Consider the following 15,213-nt stretch of genomic DNA (forward strand, 5'->3'; position numbering starts at 1 on the left):
CAGGTCAAGGCAGTGCCTCTTCGACCGGCTCCTCGCGACCTGATATACCCCCGCTAGCTCTGTCGGTATCAAGGGGAACGGCGGCGCTGAAGAAGTAGGGTAGAGGTTGCTGTGAGGCTTGCATGGCTGACTTCAGGCCCGCTACTGTACTAGGGCAGGAGTCTCCACGTTTGTTTGACGAGAAACGACATACCAAGTCTGTTGACAGTGATGATCAGTTATCATCACGGAGTAGTGGTGGTGCTTCTTCCTCTACCAGCAGAGCTCGATGGAGTAGCCATGGCAGGCCTTCTGCTGGGCAGTTGGGCAGTCAGCGGGTAGAGATGTTTATTACGCTCAGGAGCTCCTTGGGCACTAGACTCTCAAGTTCTTAGGTGCCGCCTGTAATTGGCTCAGGAGGGGCGTTGCCTGTTTATCATTCACATCGTCGGACTCTCGCTGGTAGGACGGCCTCTTTAGAGGAGTCCAGGGTGTATTGTGGAGGTTCGAGCCGGTCTGGTCGTCACTCTACTTCGGCCAGTGGTACCCGCCCTACGAGCCTTGGAGGCAACTCTAGCCACCAGCATCATGGTGGGCTCATGTCAGACGTTCAAAATGCAGCTAAACAGAGGCTTAAGTCTCAAGTAAGAAGGGCCTCTCGGGTGGTCATGGTAGCTGGAAGATGCTGTTGAGTAGATGATGGAACAACGAATTACTGGCGTAGCGCCTAAGTTCACTCCTAGAGTCAACTCGAAGGCTAATTCAGAGCTGAGGAGCCAGCTCTCACCAATCAGTGAAACAACAACGCAGGAACAGCAGCAGCAGCAGCAAAGCACGTGGTGGGCATATCTCACCACCGGGGTCTGTGTGAGGCAACGTACAGGTACGTAAATAGTAGAGGCAGTGCATGAAAAGAGTAATGATGCTTCCCTCCATCTCTAAGTAGTTGTTGTTTTGTCACCGTCAATACCCTCATTGGCAGGCTGTAGGAATATTTTTGTTTTAACTCGATCCGTCATTAACATGTTTGAAGCCATCATTGATGCCCTCGTCGGATGCGGTGTGCTTGCCTGCACTCGGAAGGTGAAGGACGACAGATGTGGCCCGGCGGTAGGTGCTCATCGGTATCGATGCCGAGAACAATGCCTCAGCCGCCGCCTGTGCCTCGTCGTCCGAGGAAGCACTTTGGGTACTCCGCTGGTACTGCAGTGAACAACTCTATGAGGTCTGTTCGCAGCAACGATGCACGTCGTAGAGTACCACCGAGCAGTAGTAGTGGTAGTAGCAATGCGGGAGCTCGATATATAGTCAAGAGCGTCAATCCAGATGATAAGGTGATATCAAACAAAGTAGTAGGAAGGGATGTTTCCAAGTCTAGATCAGTCTAGTGGGGTCTCTCGAGACGTGCATTTATCGGCATATAGCAGTTTTCAGGTATCGAGCAGCAAGATTATACATGGCCACATCAGCCAGGACTATAGGCTCGAGAGTGCGATCGGGAGCGGGTGGGAAAGGGGCGATAGTAGGCCGGTTTAGAGTGATGCCGATAGGTTCTCTGGATCGGTCGTGGTTGGTTATCATCGCGTCTCTGGTCTTAAGTATGCTATCAAGTTGCTGGACAAGCGTCGCCTAGCTGATAAGGGTAGCAGGGATGGTTACAGGTTCCCTGGCGAGTCAGCTACTGTTAGGTGTACTCAACCTTGCTGCTCACGAGGCATCAGTTCTTTTATCAACAGACCATCCCTCTGTGTGCAAACTACATGCCGTGTATGAGACCAGTTCTAAGCTCTGGCTGGTCATGGAGTACATACAGGGCAAAGACTTGTGCGAATGGCTGGCTTCCCGTCGACGTGAGATGGTCCTATGCATCCAGCTGCTGTTATTACTACTGCAGGTACTCTCAAGCGAAGCGAAGCACGTATTGTGCTTGGTCAGATAATCGATGCTCTTGCTTACTTGTGGGTCTAATAATAAATCGTCGATGGAGCATAGCAATGGCCGTATTGTAGGCACCGTATGAATATAATGCATCGAGATGTTAAGCTAGAGCACTTCATCATTGATTCTAATTCTTGTCTCAAACTTATTGATTTTGGATTCGCCACGCGATCCCATGGAGAGCTACGGAGTCGAGTATGCGGGACGTGAGTGCAGGGTTGAGGCGTCTCTGCTTCCAGCGGCTTTCAGATATCCGTACGTGGCTCCTGAGGTTTTCCGAGGGGAAGCTAGCTGTGCATCGGATATGTGGAGTGCGGGAATAATCGCTCTGCTGATGACTACCGGTCCACGACATAGGAATATTCATAATGTGAGTTGGTCGGGAATGAACTCGTTCGTGTTATAGGCTATGCAACTTGAGATACTCTCTCAAAAGAAGGGCTCTCCTGAGTCGCATAGATCGTATGAGATGAACGGCAAGACTCTTGAGCTGTTGCTCAAAGCTGAACCGACTATCCTCACATGTCCTGGGGATGTTCCTGATGGCGGCAGTCGCTCGAAAAGCAACGAGTCTAGTCCTTGCGGGTAGATCTGTTGTTCTCTGTGTAGCTGTTGTCGACGTTGATTCTGTTTTCAGAGGTCAGAGGCGAAGCGAAACTGCCGATGAGTCTGCATGCTACTGTCCAGTATTCGCCTCCTTCATCACGAGCTTGCTTAATGCCAACCCTCAAAGGCGCATGACGGCAGAGCAAGCTCGTCGACATCCATGGTTGTTAGGGCAGTGCTGTGAGGACGATCGTCTGGTGAGGGGGAGGGAGTTCAAGCTTGTGAGGCTCAGTCATCGTGTGGGTCTCAGGCTGCCCTTGAGCCCTTCCAGCCCTTGCCAAGAGGTCACGGTGGCGATACCACCAGCCTTGACCGATTGCAGGAAGAAGCACATACGAGTGGGGAAGCGGCTAGGGAAGTGCTGGACTCCAGATACTACATGGGTAAGGCCATTCGACATGCTCCAGTGTAAGGTTGATCATCCAGGTCTGTCGCGCTTGTCGAAATTAGTTCTACATGTATTAGCTGATCTTGATTGTGATAGCAGACGGGAGAGTCCTCGGAGACGGGCTGAACTGGCGTAGGGCAGATTTTGGAATATCTTAGCTCGACCTCGTGGTGCTCACAGGTATCGGTATTTGGACGCCGACCGACGCTACATTCCTCAGACTGATAGCGTAGCCCTTGAGAAGAGAGGTTACTGAATTAGTTCGAACCTTCTGCGTGTTCAGGTTGGAGGAGAGGAGCAGTTCCGATACGAAAGCTTCTACTGGAAGGTCCTCCCTCACATGCTGGTGACATCTCCATCAAAGGATATCCATATCTTGAGGTTAGTTCGACAGACGATGAATTGACTCACGCGACTCGTATCAGGCCTCTGTATAAGGAAACAGCAGCTGTAGTACAGAAGGTCAGATGCAATGGAAGTGTCTTGGCCCAGGCATCATCGCAGTTCACGACTTCCGATGTAAGCAATCATCACCATCCTCGTCTGATTGGTGGGGGTTCAGGTTGAAGCCATAGTGGAATCAAGTTGTGCTGCATACTCTGCATCTCTGGTCAAGCCTCGGCTACCTGTGATGGGCCTATTACAGAGCTTCACTAAAACTGTGGATAGTTCTGATTTTGAAGCTAGTATGTGTTCCATCTACCTCGACATGAGTCAGTGGTCTACAATTAGGCACGACTGCGGGTACCCCAAGCATCCGAAGTCGGTCTTCGCTCAAGTCGGTATTCACGCCTGCTAACGTACAGACATCTCGTCCTAGTATGCAGCGGAAAGCTACAGGTAGCAACCGGGGGCTCGATTGATGATATGGATGCCGTTCTCAGTGACCTTCAGCCCTGAAGTTTTGTTTATCGAGCCTGACGAGCGAGTGAGCCCACCAGCGGTCACTCGTGTTCTTGGACTCAGTAGTGATAGGAAAGCATGCTGCTAAGGTAGCCCTATAGCCATGATTCGAGCGCTGCTCCCGATGCTCTTCTTCGTCTATTTCCATTCGTCTCAACTGCCATGTGACGGATGCGGATGCGTGTCATTAGCACTATAAGTTGTAGCGGGATGAACACGTCTTTTCAGATATTGCATAAGTCGAAAAGTCTCAAATGATGCTGCAGTAGTAACAGATGATGCCTCTTACCCGAATGACCTAAGATTATTCCCCATGATTGTGTGAAACGTCTGAAGCTACTGAGACGGCGGTGTAGTTGAGCGAAGGAAGGTATCGCATTTACTCGAACATGACTATGATTAGTACAAAGCATGAGAGTATTGATGCTGTTATTCGCCCAAAATCAGTCTTCTGCCGGTGCTCGAATAAACCATGACCTCAATGCTGTTGGGGTGTGCAGTATCTCTGTCGCAAGTAATTATTGCTTCCTATTATATTCTACGTTATCCGACTATGGATTATAGCGGCTTATTGTACCAGACATACTGATGCTCGGTGACGCTCATTACAACCGTGCCCAAGTCTCATCATCGCTTTGTTGTACTGACCTTCATGCTTCTCGATTAGATACTGCATGTGAATATATTTTTGGACTCTTGTTGCACTCGTCTTGTTATCATTATTTATCTCGTACATGAGTGTGGCACTTGTCGCAAGTCTCTCAGTCGCCTGCGCCACGTCATTTTGTGCTACACTTTCTTCAACAGTCTTTGAGATGTCGCTCACTCTTTCGAGCGAATATTTTTCGAGCATCTTGAATGAGTCGGGGTCAGTTGCATATGCCCGACGAGAAACATCGAGTCACCTCTTCGTGTGCTAAGTCGTGGATAGTATGGAGGCCGCTATTTGGCTTTTCCAACAATGCATAGACGTAGCGAACGACCAGTAAGGCGTTCATAATCTGATTTCAATGTGTGCATCTCAGTAGTTGGGTCGATAGTGTATTCTTAATCTGATGACCGATCAGTCGAATGTGTTATTCGAACTACAGCCGCCCATGATCACGAACTGCGAATGCGAGTCAGCTCAAGTCACGACGGTCAGTCTCGGCACATCTTGGAGGTCTTAACTCCCATCCGGGTAAGTCTCTATCGTTTTCTCATTCGGAGACGAGTCACTCCTTTCATCGTGATCTCGGCGTTGAGGCCTATTCGCCTCGAAGTCACCTTCACTTGCGCTAAGTGGTAATCAATTGTTTCCACTGCTCACTCAACAACTACATCGGTTAGGAAACAACAAAACTACTACATCTCGAAAACATAACAGTGCGATCCGCAACTTGTGTAACAAGCATGACAGATATAAATCGGAATGAAACGCTGATGCGCTGACCTATAACGAAGGAATGAATCAATCACCAGTCACCAATAATAAACCACCACAGGAACCCTACAGAGATGAGGAAGAGGTAGTTCAGTGCGAGTGATGCTATACCGCAGAACCACCACTGACGGACGGTTACGTACCCAAGGGCATAGTAGGCAGGATTCGTGGGGGAAGTATACGGGGAAATATTGCGTGCCATAGTGACATACGATAAGACACTCGAGCCAAGATGAGATGGAACTCCGTTTTGGATCAAAGACTCGAATATGGGCGGGTAGAAATCTCTCGTATGGGCCAATGGGGAAGTATAAACATAAGAAGTAAAGTACATAACAATGGAAGCAAGCAGAAGAGAGCTGCCGACTGGTTTTCCCGATAGCCAACCGACAACGTACTTGCCAGCGAACGGATATGCCCAGTATCCCTTCGACACGGCCGTTTGGATGATCGACAGGAGCGTTCCATAATATATGAGCATTCTGAAGGGACGCTTATCCTCAAGTACTGCTGAGTCGGATTCTACTATACCCAACACTAGAAGGGCTGTGATGCCTGACGACCAAACCAAATACAGGACAGCGTGACAGATGGGGACTCACCGATGGAAGCGATAATCATATCGCTGATGTAGAAGCCAGGGGACATTGAGGCGGCAACCCAAAGGGCGAAAGTGGCGACATAGACTAGGGCTACAATAACCTAAGCGGGAAGAGTTCGTTAATGGTAGAGTGGTGTTCCTCAGATTCAAGCTTACCTCAGAGCATGATATAGGGCCGCATGACCTCAGTTGTTGGCAGGCGTCGTCGTATGCATTGGGTCTACGGACGTACTTAGGTCGATGCAACAAGTACATCATCAGGGGTACCAAAAGTACGGCAATTAGTACAGGTATGGCGACCTGCGTCGCCCAGAAATTGAAGTTGACATCCAAACCTTGCTCGTCAAGATAGTTGGCGATGAAATGGTTAACGTCGTTGTAACCAGTGAGCCAACAAGCGCTGGCGAAAGCGTTGGCTGTTACCTCTACGAGAATCAGATAGCTACCCACTTCTCGCTGAGTGCCCAGTTGAGGGGAAGACTTAAAGCCGTGCTCAAGTAATGCTACCATGATGGGCATGATCAACCCGACTGCTCGTACGGCTGGAGATGTTATGAATAGAGCTAAGATGAGCTCGAGTGTACAGATAGCATAGGCCACCAACAGGACGTTGAATCCTATATACTTGTAAACTAGGAGGCCGAGTCTCTTGCCGAGGCCTGTTACAGTGAAAGCTCTCATGGTCATGAAGCTGAACATGTTGAACCACAGGTCTGGGCTACCAAAGCCCGAGAAGAGCTCTTCAGACGTCATCCCTCCAGACAAGCCTGCTAGGGCTAAGGCGAATACGCAGAAGGCTGGTAAAGGGAGAGGAAGCACTGCAGAGCCCATGCACACACAGGCCGTTAGAGTGACACCCCACCAAGCGTCTCGTGGAACATCCTTAGGGGCTACGGCGAATCCAAGGAAGAAGTATTTAAACAAGAATAATGCGACTCCGGGAAGCCGTATGCCCTTCCATTTTTGATTGTGCCAGAGGACTAGTCGCTTGGCACGAGACTGCAGGGTTTGCTGGGGCTTCGTTGGTGAGTCTGCCGTGTCCTCCACCTGCACCTCCAAACCGTGCGATTCGGACATTGATTCACGATAGCTCAGAGGAAGAAGGAACTGGAGAGGAGAGACTGTATGGATTCTATTCTGGCTAGTCGGAAAGACTACGGATTTATCAAGAAAACTTGCGGCACGCTTCTAATTCGAATAAGTCCACGTTTGTTAGATGTTAGATCTGCTTTCATCAGACATCAACATCACGACGCGTGTGCGGTTGAAAGTGGTTTCGCCGATTCTCTTGAATATGTCGACTGTAGTGCGCGGCATGTGATGACCGAGAGTGCGAAAGGTCTATTCCCATCGAACATTGCCCACATGCTGCTTACGGGTGCCCGGGAGTATTAGATTCCTCCCATAATGGTGGCGTTGTTAACGAGCATCCATCACTGGGAGAATCCAAGTACCAGAGAGTACAACGCTAGCGTGCGTGTTATTATTAACGTTGCACCGTTAAGAGGACCGTCTCGGTAGCCTCGAGTCGAGGCTACCGACGGTGCAATTCGCGTTTGATTCTTCGATCAGCGGTCTGCAGCTTTTCGGGCGTGCGCTTTTTTCGTTCGAATCCTGCCGCTCGGGGCTAGGGGATTAAGTCTCTACTAGCGTTTAGGAGCCCCAGAAACATGTAACTAGCTTTGATGTGCTTGCCTAGGTTTACCCTTCCCGACAAGGCAAGGAGGGGAGCGACATCTTTTTGGATAGCGAATTTTGCCTTAGCTGGTCGTTTCTCGTTGGGGGGCGTTAGCTTAGGTATGTCCTGGGGGATTCATTATGAAGGCCTATGTTTGCCCGGGTTGGCAAAACTGAAGCTTTCAGGTGTGGTTGTTCCTGCCTTCCCGAGGGAGGAATTTGGATGCTCGTAGCGTCGTCATGAATTCTTTTTGGTGGTAGAAGCTACATTTTCTCTCACTTAGTCATTATGTCAGCTCCCGCCGCATCTGCGACAACTACTCCCGCTCCGGTATCCGCTCAGGCTGCCGCTTTGGAGCAGCAGCGTAAGCAGCTCTCTGCTTCTGACGTCCTCGGCAAGGCCACCGCAGCCGCCTTCCGTGGTGGTATTGCTGGTGCCTCTGCCCAGGTCGTTAACGTGTTCGCCCTTATGTGGATGCGTACCACTATGAACTATCAGTATCGTTATGGTGGTCACCTCGGTGAGGTCCTCAAGAAGCTCTATTCTGAGGGCGGTGTTCCTCGATTCTACCGTGGTCTCGTCCCTGCATTGATCCAAGCCCCCATGTCCCGTTTCGGTGATACTGCTGCCAACGTTGGTGTGTTGGCCCTTTTGGATAACACTCAGGCCACCCAAAACATGCCCATCGGTGTGAAGACTGCTTTCGCGTCTTGTGGTGCCGCATGCTTCCGTGCTTTCCTCATGCCTATTGATGCTTGGAAGACCACCAAGCAGGTCGAGGGTGAGGCTGGTATGAAGGTTCTCATCAATAAGGTGAAGACTCACGGTATCACGAATTTGTGGCATGGTACTCTCGGTGCCATGGCCGCCACCTGGGTTGGCCATTACCCGTGGTTTGTCACCCATAACACTTTGAACGCTCACTTGCCTGAATTCAACTTCAAGCATGGCAAGTACGTTCGTAATGCCCTACTAGGTTTCTGCTCATCCTTCGTGTCCGATTGCATTTCGAACTCCCTTAGGGTGCTCAAGACCACTAAGCAGACTTCCCAGGTACCTCTGAGCTACCCTCAGGCTGTTAGGGACATCGTCGCTAAGGACGGTTATGCTGGTCTTTTCGGTCGTGGTCTTGCTACCCGTATTATCACCAACGGTATGCAGGGTATGTTCTTCTCTGTCATGTGGAAGGCCTTCCAGGAGACTCTTGATAACAGGGCTAAGGAGAAGCAGCGTCAGGCCCTTCTCAAGTCTGCGTAAGATGGAAAAACTGCATTAGCAGACTGCCTCTTCGGACTCCGTTCCAAGTTGTGTCGTGAGTCCATATGATGAAGGCATTCGAGGATGGTGTTTAGCAATATTGTCGGTTTTCGGCTGGTCTCGTTCACACTTATGATGCCCTCCTGGAATAATTATCCTATCGTAGTGAAGAGTTGTGTTAATGAGTGTTACACTTGGGGAAGGATAGTGGAGATTGTCATTTCAATTTGATGGGGTCGTTTGTTCGGATCATGTGGGTTCGATCTCCTCAGGCATTCGCGAATTAGGTTTGTCGTTTTCAATGTTCTTTTAGACATGTGATGTCAGACTTTGCAGTTCATCATGCCTCCCAAACGGTCGCTGGCAGGTCTTGACAAGGGGAAGAAGGAATGGGCGTACAAGGTGATAACGGAGATTCCAGGACAAACGGAGGCTTTCGTGGTGGACGGCTTTGGTGTGCCTGTTAGACTGAGGCAAGATAGTCGGACATACTTCTTAACACACTTCCATGGAGATCATACTTGGGGTCTCACCAAGGGCTTCTGTAGGGGTACTATATACTGTTCTCCTATCACGGCTGAGCTGGTAATACAAGTCATCGGTGTTGACCCCTCTCGAGTGGTGAAGTTGGAGCTGGGTGAGCCTACCGAAATAGCAGGAATTAAAGTGACCTGTATAGATGCCAATCATTGTCCGGGAGCAGTCATGTTCCTCTTCTGTGGCACTGGAGGCTGGACGGGTCTGCATACGGGAGACTTCCGAGCTTCTGCTGCTTTGTTGAAGACTGTACCGGCGTATGGTGTCATCAATACGGTGTGGCTTGATACTACGTATTCGGATAGGAGATTCGTTCACCCATCGAGGGAAGAAGCTCTAGATATGATTTCCAGAATTGTCACTAAAGAGAATGAGCCTGGTACGATGTTCGTTGTCGGCGGGTATAGGTTGGGGAAAGAATCTTGTGCAGTGCGGATAAGCGAAGTTCTGGGGAAGAAAATTTTCGTACCGAAAAAAAGACGCAAAATTATGGAGATATGTGGCGCCATTCCAGAGAAGTTGATAGCAGAGAAGGAAGACTATGGAGTGGTCTTCGATGCGATGGGCCGGGTCGGGAGCTCGCCGGATTCCCTGGCCGACTTTCTTGATGCCGGTTACTCTAAGGTGGTTGGATTCCGTTGCACTGGGTGGACTCGGAAGGAATCTTGTTGGCGCAGTAGTAAATTTCCAGGCTGTGTGCTGTACTCCATACCATACAGTGAACATAGCTCCTTCACAGAACTAGTAGAGTTCCTCAAGCATGTACAGCCGAGGAGGGTCATAGGGACAGTGGGGAGAAGCCTGGTTGATCGAGAGGCTCAGGTTACAGCCGTTGCTGGAGGTATCATGCTCCCTGAGCATCGAGGAAGGCTAGAGAGCTACTTCTATGGTAAGCCTAGGAAAGCTGTGAAGTGTAACGCGAGTGAACGAAGTGAATTAACGACTGTTATCGATTTGACCAGTGATGAATGATAGTTTCTAATTTCCGAACTGTGGCGTTTCTCTGTTTTGGGCTCAGGAGGAGAGTCCCCTTGTGAGATCCGTTACGAGCCTTCCTTGGAGTAGTATTGGAATATGTCTTTGGCCTCCTCAGTTGAGCTTGGGTGTTTCCTCACTAAGTAAAGAAGTTTATATGAGAATTCGGGTAGAAGTGTACAGAAACCAACAAGAACTTCCCAAAATTTCATCGGAATTCACATGGTGTCACCAACACATGTAGTTAACCATATACATATTACCTTACACTATCTTAAACTGTGGCACTATGTTGACTCATACCTTCCGTGCGGAGGTAGACCTGTGTGACGTATTGATCCGTAACAGCTCCTCCAGAGGCGGAGCTTGTGTGCTACTATCATGCTGGGTTTTGGCTTCACCAAAGCCTTTGGTCCAAATGGTATAGAACTATCGTATTCATGTTTGTAGATATCAATCACCTTGTACGTAGTTCTAAGTATCTTGGGTTGGGTGACCACGTCTCGTGATTCCGAGACCATGTGCATGCGTGCAGATTATCCGTATCAATTACGGGTTTGATCCCTAGGTTGAACGATGGAAACTTTTTTGATCGCCGTCGCCTACCTGGTGATGGCTAAGACTTTCGCGAGTATATTCTCTCTCAATATGTACCCGATGCGAATCAGCACCATTCTGCACTTGCTGGCATACAAGAGGTATAAGACTGTTTGATGTACCTCTTCACTACATCTAGGCTCTGTCGAAGTGTCAGCCTGGAGCACCACTTTGTTAGCGCGAAATTTCAAGTTCTCTTACGCTCATTATGCTCCTTAGTGCCGTCGTGGTCTACTCTTCGGGAGTACAGAATGTCACTCCTGTTATACTCATGCGTGATTAGGGGGTTGTCCCCGAATTGTGTGCAGGCATTCTCCTGTTGTCCAAGCTGAAGCAGTTCTTGTGTAGACCTTGTCCCGATTCGGTGCTTCTGAACCAGACTAGACTCACCTGAAGTACCTTCGTGGGCTAGCCTTAGAGAACTTCAGGCTCAAGTAGCATTCTATGGTAGAGGAATTTTTCCGATGTTAATATGAATCCAGATTGGTATGGTATTTTTATTGCTTTTCTCATCAGCCTTCTTCATTTTCCTCCGACTTAGTGATGGTCGAACAGGCGGATGCCGTGGTTGAGTTGTCGCCCTCATCTAAGACTGACAGCGACTGTACTGTGAAGGAGTCCAAACCTACTGGCAACAATTTCAAGTGGTGGGATGTGCTAGCTGAGGGCTCTGAAGCCGCGGCTGCGTTCAGCCTTATGAAGGGTACCCTTGGTGCTGGTGCACTGGCCGTTCCTTACACTATGTACGGTGCTGGTATCATAGCTGGCACTATTTTACTTTGTGCCATGTGCTTCTTTACATTCCTTTCTGTCGAGATGATCGTCAGGGCACAGGATATCGCACAGAAGGATACCTATGAGGACCTTGTGGAAATGCTCTTCGGGAAGAAATTGGGATGGATTTTCCAAATAGGCTTATTCCTTTTCTGTTTTGGTACTGCCGCTGCATACATCGTGACGATCTATGATATATTCAACCCTGTGTTCGTCGCTGCCTTTGGTTCCAACCCTGATACATGGTACGGAATAATGTTCGTGGATAGGGTCTATTTCAGCACTCTAGTCACGGTCGTTATACTACTGCCAATATCACTCCTAAAGGGCATAGGTTCCATCAGGTACCTCACTATGGCGGGTTCTGTGGGAGTGTGCTTCCTGGCTATCACAGCTATCTATACTCTCTCTCGTTACGGTGTCTCGGATGCCTTTGATGTGGATACTGCATGGACCCCTATCAATGCGGGGTCTCTCATGTCTGCCTTCAGTACGTACATCTTTGCTTTCTCAAGTCAACCGAACGTACCAGAGATTTACGTTGGCCTGTCGAACCGGAAGCCGTCTGCTATGAGGAGGGTCACTGCTGTGTCTATGATCGTCAGTGTAATTGTCTACCTTATGGTAGGCATCCTATTCTTCGTCAACTTCGGAGATGATATCGCCTCCAGTGTTCTCATCAGTTTGAGTCCAATGATCCAGTCTGGTGACCCTATGGTATGCATCGCTTTCATTCTAATGGGCGTTGCTATCATTGGCTGTTTTCCTCTCAATATCTACCCTGTGAGGACGACTATATTGTATTCGTTGGACCCTAAGAAGCATCGAACCATCATTGGTATAGTCATCGCTACTTTAACGGTGGCTCTGTCCTTCGCAGTGGCGGTCGCCTTGCCTGATGTAAATATGATTCTGGGTCTTGTCGGAGCCATCGCAGGGTCCATCGTCTGCTTCTTGGGTCCTGGGGCTTTCAATATCGTTCTTGCCAAGGGCAAGGGGAGCATATATGCCTGGAAAAACTGGTGGTACTGGTTGATGATCGTGGTCGGTTTGGTATCCCTTGTACTCGGTACCTGGGTTTCTCTAGTTGGTGTTATCGATTTCTACAGCAAGTAACTATTCGTAATGCTGATGAGCATCTCGTTGATGTACTGTCACATCAACATTACTGAGAGACTCTCCATTTTTCACCGAGTAACTACGGTTCCTCTGATCTTTCATAAATAACTCCTGAACTGATGATGCATTCAGCCGTCCAGTAGTAGACAGTGTCGTCATTGAGCTATCTCTTACTAGTAACACAGCTAAGGCTTTCGAAGGCTGCTGTTGTTATCATTGTTCTGCTGTCGTCGCCTTTGTGGCTGACGCATAGAAGGCGCTGGCTAAGTGCCGTGCACCCTCAGAGTTTTCCTCTTGTTGTTGTTGAGAATGATGTTGTCGTTCTTAACACGACCATTTTCACAACACTCTTATCATCTCTGTCTACTGTCCTGCGATGATGTCTGTAATACTTCATTAATATTTCTGTCCATTCTTCTTCTTCTCTACCATCGTTGGGCGAGGATCATACTAGTGTACGCAACGGCATCCGCTGTGGGTCCTTGAGGCTCACAAGCAATGTGCTTTCGCTGACTTGGCGGTCCTCGCTGGATGGCTAACATAATGTTATTAATGATACACGTAGTAATAGGAAACCTCAACAAGAAGAGCTGTGGTCGCTGCTCATTGTAACCTCAGAGTAAGGGAGCAATCCTATGTTCGGCGGTTGTTGTTGTTGTACTGTAGCACAATATGTGTTCCATATTACTTCCATTCCTACAGCTTAACTTCGCATAAGGGTTGCGTTCGTGACTGTTATTTTTCTGGGAGTTGGGATAATTATCGGTGATCTGAGCTAGCATTGATGAATCGATGGTGGTCGAAGTTGTGAAGAGGATAGAGAGCATCCATTCCTGGACTTACTTGGCCTGGGGCATATCAGTACGTTGCATGCTGCCATTGGGAGGCTTTTATCCAGTGTGTATGGTTTTCCCCTACGTATGGTGAGGACAACATAGAGAAAAGCGTGCGGTGTTATTGGATATGAATATGCTATATCATGAGCAGTTTGTTATTGATAAATGCGGCTATTTCGTTCTAAGAAAACCTCTTCTACTGTTATGGACCAACAGGGAGGAGGTGGAAGTATCTACTCTGTAGAGGGCAGGTAGTGTTGGTGAGATGCGTTGTGGAGGACCTGTGCTATGGCTAGGGCCTCCTCACTGGAGCATAGGCGTGCTGTAGGGGATACTGCGATGATGCGTGTTACTAATAGGGGGTCTACAAGTAGGACGTGGTTCCTCAGACTGAACTCTAGTCGCTGCATAGGTACTCTCAATGGTACTGGTGAAGTGAAGAATAGTGGTCTTAGTGACCCTCCTGAATGGGATGCTTTCCCGTTACCACCACCAAGGGGCAAAGGCGCTTTGATAAGGTCGTTTCCTGATACGACCGATGTTCCCATAGGATTAGTGGAGATTACGGTATATCAGGTGGGACGTGTCAGCTGTGTCTCTATTGCCCTGGACACTCCGCATCCCTTTAAAACTACATGACTGCAAGAATCCTAAAAATGGACAGCTATACTGTAGTAGAAGTGTGACTATTTAGCCTTACACCGATAGAGAGGTGTAGGTAAGTGGGATGCCGTTCTCTACGACAAGTTGAACCGTCACGAGTTGTGGGCTCGACATGGCCAAAGCATGCACTGGTTCACACTGGAGTTCGAGAACCCTGGCCTCGAAAAAGGGTAGTGTCTGCAGGCTGCTACTCGCGGTGCTATTCTCCTCCCTAGATACCAAATTGACTTAGCATATAGAAGTTTACACCTGGTCCGAGTTCTGAGCCTGATACTGGTCCTTGGTGGCTTCCTTATTGTGGCCCTAAGTTAGTCCTTGGGCAGCAGCAACACCTTTTTCTCTTTGCCCGACCACGATGATCCTTATGTGTAGATATGAGTCGTTGCGCAATCGCTATCCCGGCGTGACGTTCGGCAGAGTCCTGCTAGCTGAGCCACTCAACGCTCTGATCTATCTTGGACTAGTGGGTGTGATATACTATCCCGTCCTCTATCGGTTTGCGTAAGGTCCACTCCATCATAGTATCCATTCTAGTGCGGGAGCCGCCAGTGAGCGGCAGTAGCAGTAGCAATGGTGCTTCCCTCCGGGCTTCTCGTGAAAGTGCGAGACGTGGCTCGTCAAACCGTGGACGTCGAAGAACCCCTCGTCGGTGGCTAGTACACTACTTCCAGGCATTTCAAACCTCCTTCGCATGGCTAACAACAACATTAGTGCTACTATGGATGTACTTTATATCAAGCGAATAACAGCAGATACAGTCACTTCACAGGTACTCAGGCCCTGAACTCGTCGCATGGTACATCTGGCCGGTCGACGAGGCTAGCACCTTCTGCATCTTGCTTCTGGTCACGGCCTGCCTCCATAGACTACGGTTTATATTAATGCTTGCTGTATCGGTGTAGGGTCTGGTGTCACTGTTGCTCTGTCTAGTAGCAGATA

The 15,213-nt window shown here is 49.1% G+C and overlaps 6 protein-coding genes across 6 annotated transcripts; 5 read left to right on the forward strand and 1 right to left on the reverse strand.

The window, feature by feature from the left end:
• Positions 1–1,002: 1,002 nt before the first annotated feature.
• Pmar_PMAR010283 (cAMP-dependent protein kinase catalytic subunit, putative) lies at positions 1,003–2,935 on the forward strand (the record flags this gene model as incomplete). Its single annotated transcript, XM_002788695.1, has 11 exons — positions 1,003–1,062; positions 1,094–1,204; positions 1,414–1,484; positions 1,530–1,621; positions 1,668–1,837; positions 1,885–1,937; positions 1,989–2,123; positions 2,167–2,287; positions 2,324–2,502; positions 2,555–2,720; positions 2,774–2,935. The coding sequence occupies 11 exons, from the start codon at positions 1,003–1,005 to the stop codon at positions 2,933–2,935; spliced, it is 1,320 nt and encodes a 439-aa protein (XP_002788741.1).
• A 2,333-nt stretch (positions 2,936–5,268) lies between these two features.
• Positions 5,269–6,951, reverse strand: Pmar_PMAR010284 (conserved hypothetical protein; the record flags this gene model as incomplete). The annotated part of the gene is made up of 3 exons (XM_002788696.1): positions 5,995–6,951; positions 5,840–5,939; positions 5,269–5,792 (listed from the first exon to the last, which is right to left on the reverse strand). Exons 1-3 carry the CDS (start codon positions 6,913–6,915, stop codon positions 5,269–5,271), a joined length of 1,545 nt encoding a protein of 514 aa, XP_002788742.1. The 5' UTR covers positions 6,916–6,951.
• Positions 6,952–7,804: 853 nt separating this feature from the next.
• Positions 7,805–8,773, forward strand: Pmar_PMAR010285 (conserved hypothetical protein; the record flags this gene model as incomplete). The annotated part of the gene is made up of 1 exon (XM_002788697.1): positions 7,805–8,773. One exon carries the CDS (start codon positions 7,805–7,807, stop codon positions 8,771–8,773), a length of 969 nt encoding a protein of 322 aa, XP_002788743.1.
• Positions 8,774–9,115: 342 nt separating this feature from the next.
• Positions 9,116–10,282, forward strand: Pmar_PMAR010286 (DNA cross-link repair protein SNM1, putative; the record flags this gene model as incomplete). The annotated part of the gene is made up of 1 exon (XM_002788698.1): positions 9,116–10,282. One exon carries the CDS (start codon positions 9,116–9,118, stop codon positions 10,280–10,282), a length of 1,167 nt encoding a protein of 388 aa, XP_002788744.1.
• A 1,143-nt stretch (positions 10,283–11,425) lies between these two features.
• Pmar_PMAR010287 (10 transmembrane domain, possible aa transporter, putative) lies at positions 11,426–12,772 on the forward strand (the record flags this gene model as incomplete). The annotated part of the gene is made up of 1 exon (XM_002788699.1): positions 11,426–12,772. The coding sequence occupies one exon, from the start codon at positions 11,426–11,428 to the stop codon at positions 12,770–12,772; it is 1,347 nt and encodes a 448-aa protein (XP_002788745.1).
• A 1,004-nt stretch (positions 12,773–13,776) lies between these two features.
• Positions 13,777–14,646, forward strand: Pmar_PMAR010288 (hypothetical protein; the record flags this gene model as incomplete). The annotated part of the gene is made up of 6 exons (XM_002788700.1): positions 13,777–13,862; positions 13,908–13,981; positions 14,024–14,129; positions 14,188–14,282; positions 14,330–14,444; positions 14,598–14,646. 6 exons carry the CDS (start codon positions 13,777–13,779, stop codon positions 14,644–14,646), a joined length of 525 nt encoding a protein of 174 aa, XP_002788746.1.
• Positions 14,647–15,213: the final 567 nt, after the last annotated feature.

Source organism: Perkinsus marinus (genome assembly GCF_000006405.1).
Source record: "Perkinsus marinus ATCC 50983 genomic scaffold scf_1104296927884, whole genome shotgun sequence".
Classification (NCBI taxonomy): Eukaryota; Perkinsozoa; order Perkinsida; family Perkinsidae; genus Perkinsus; species Perkinsus marinus.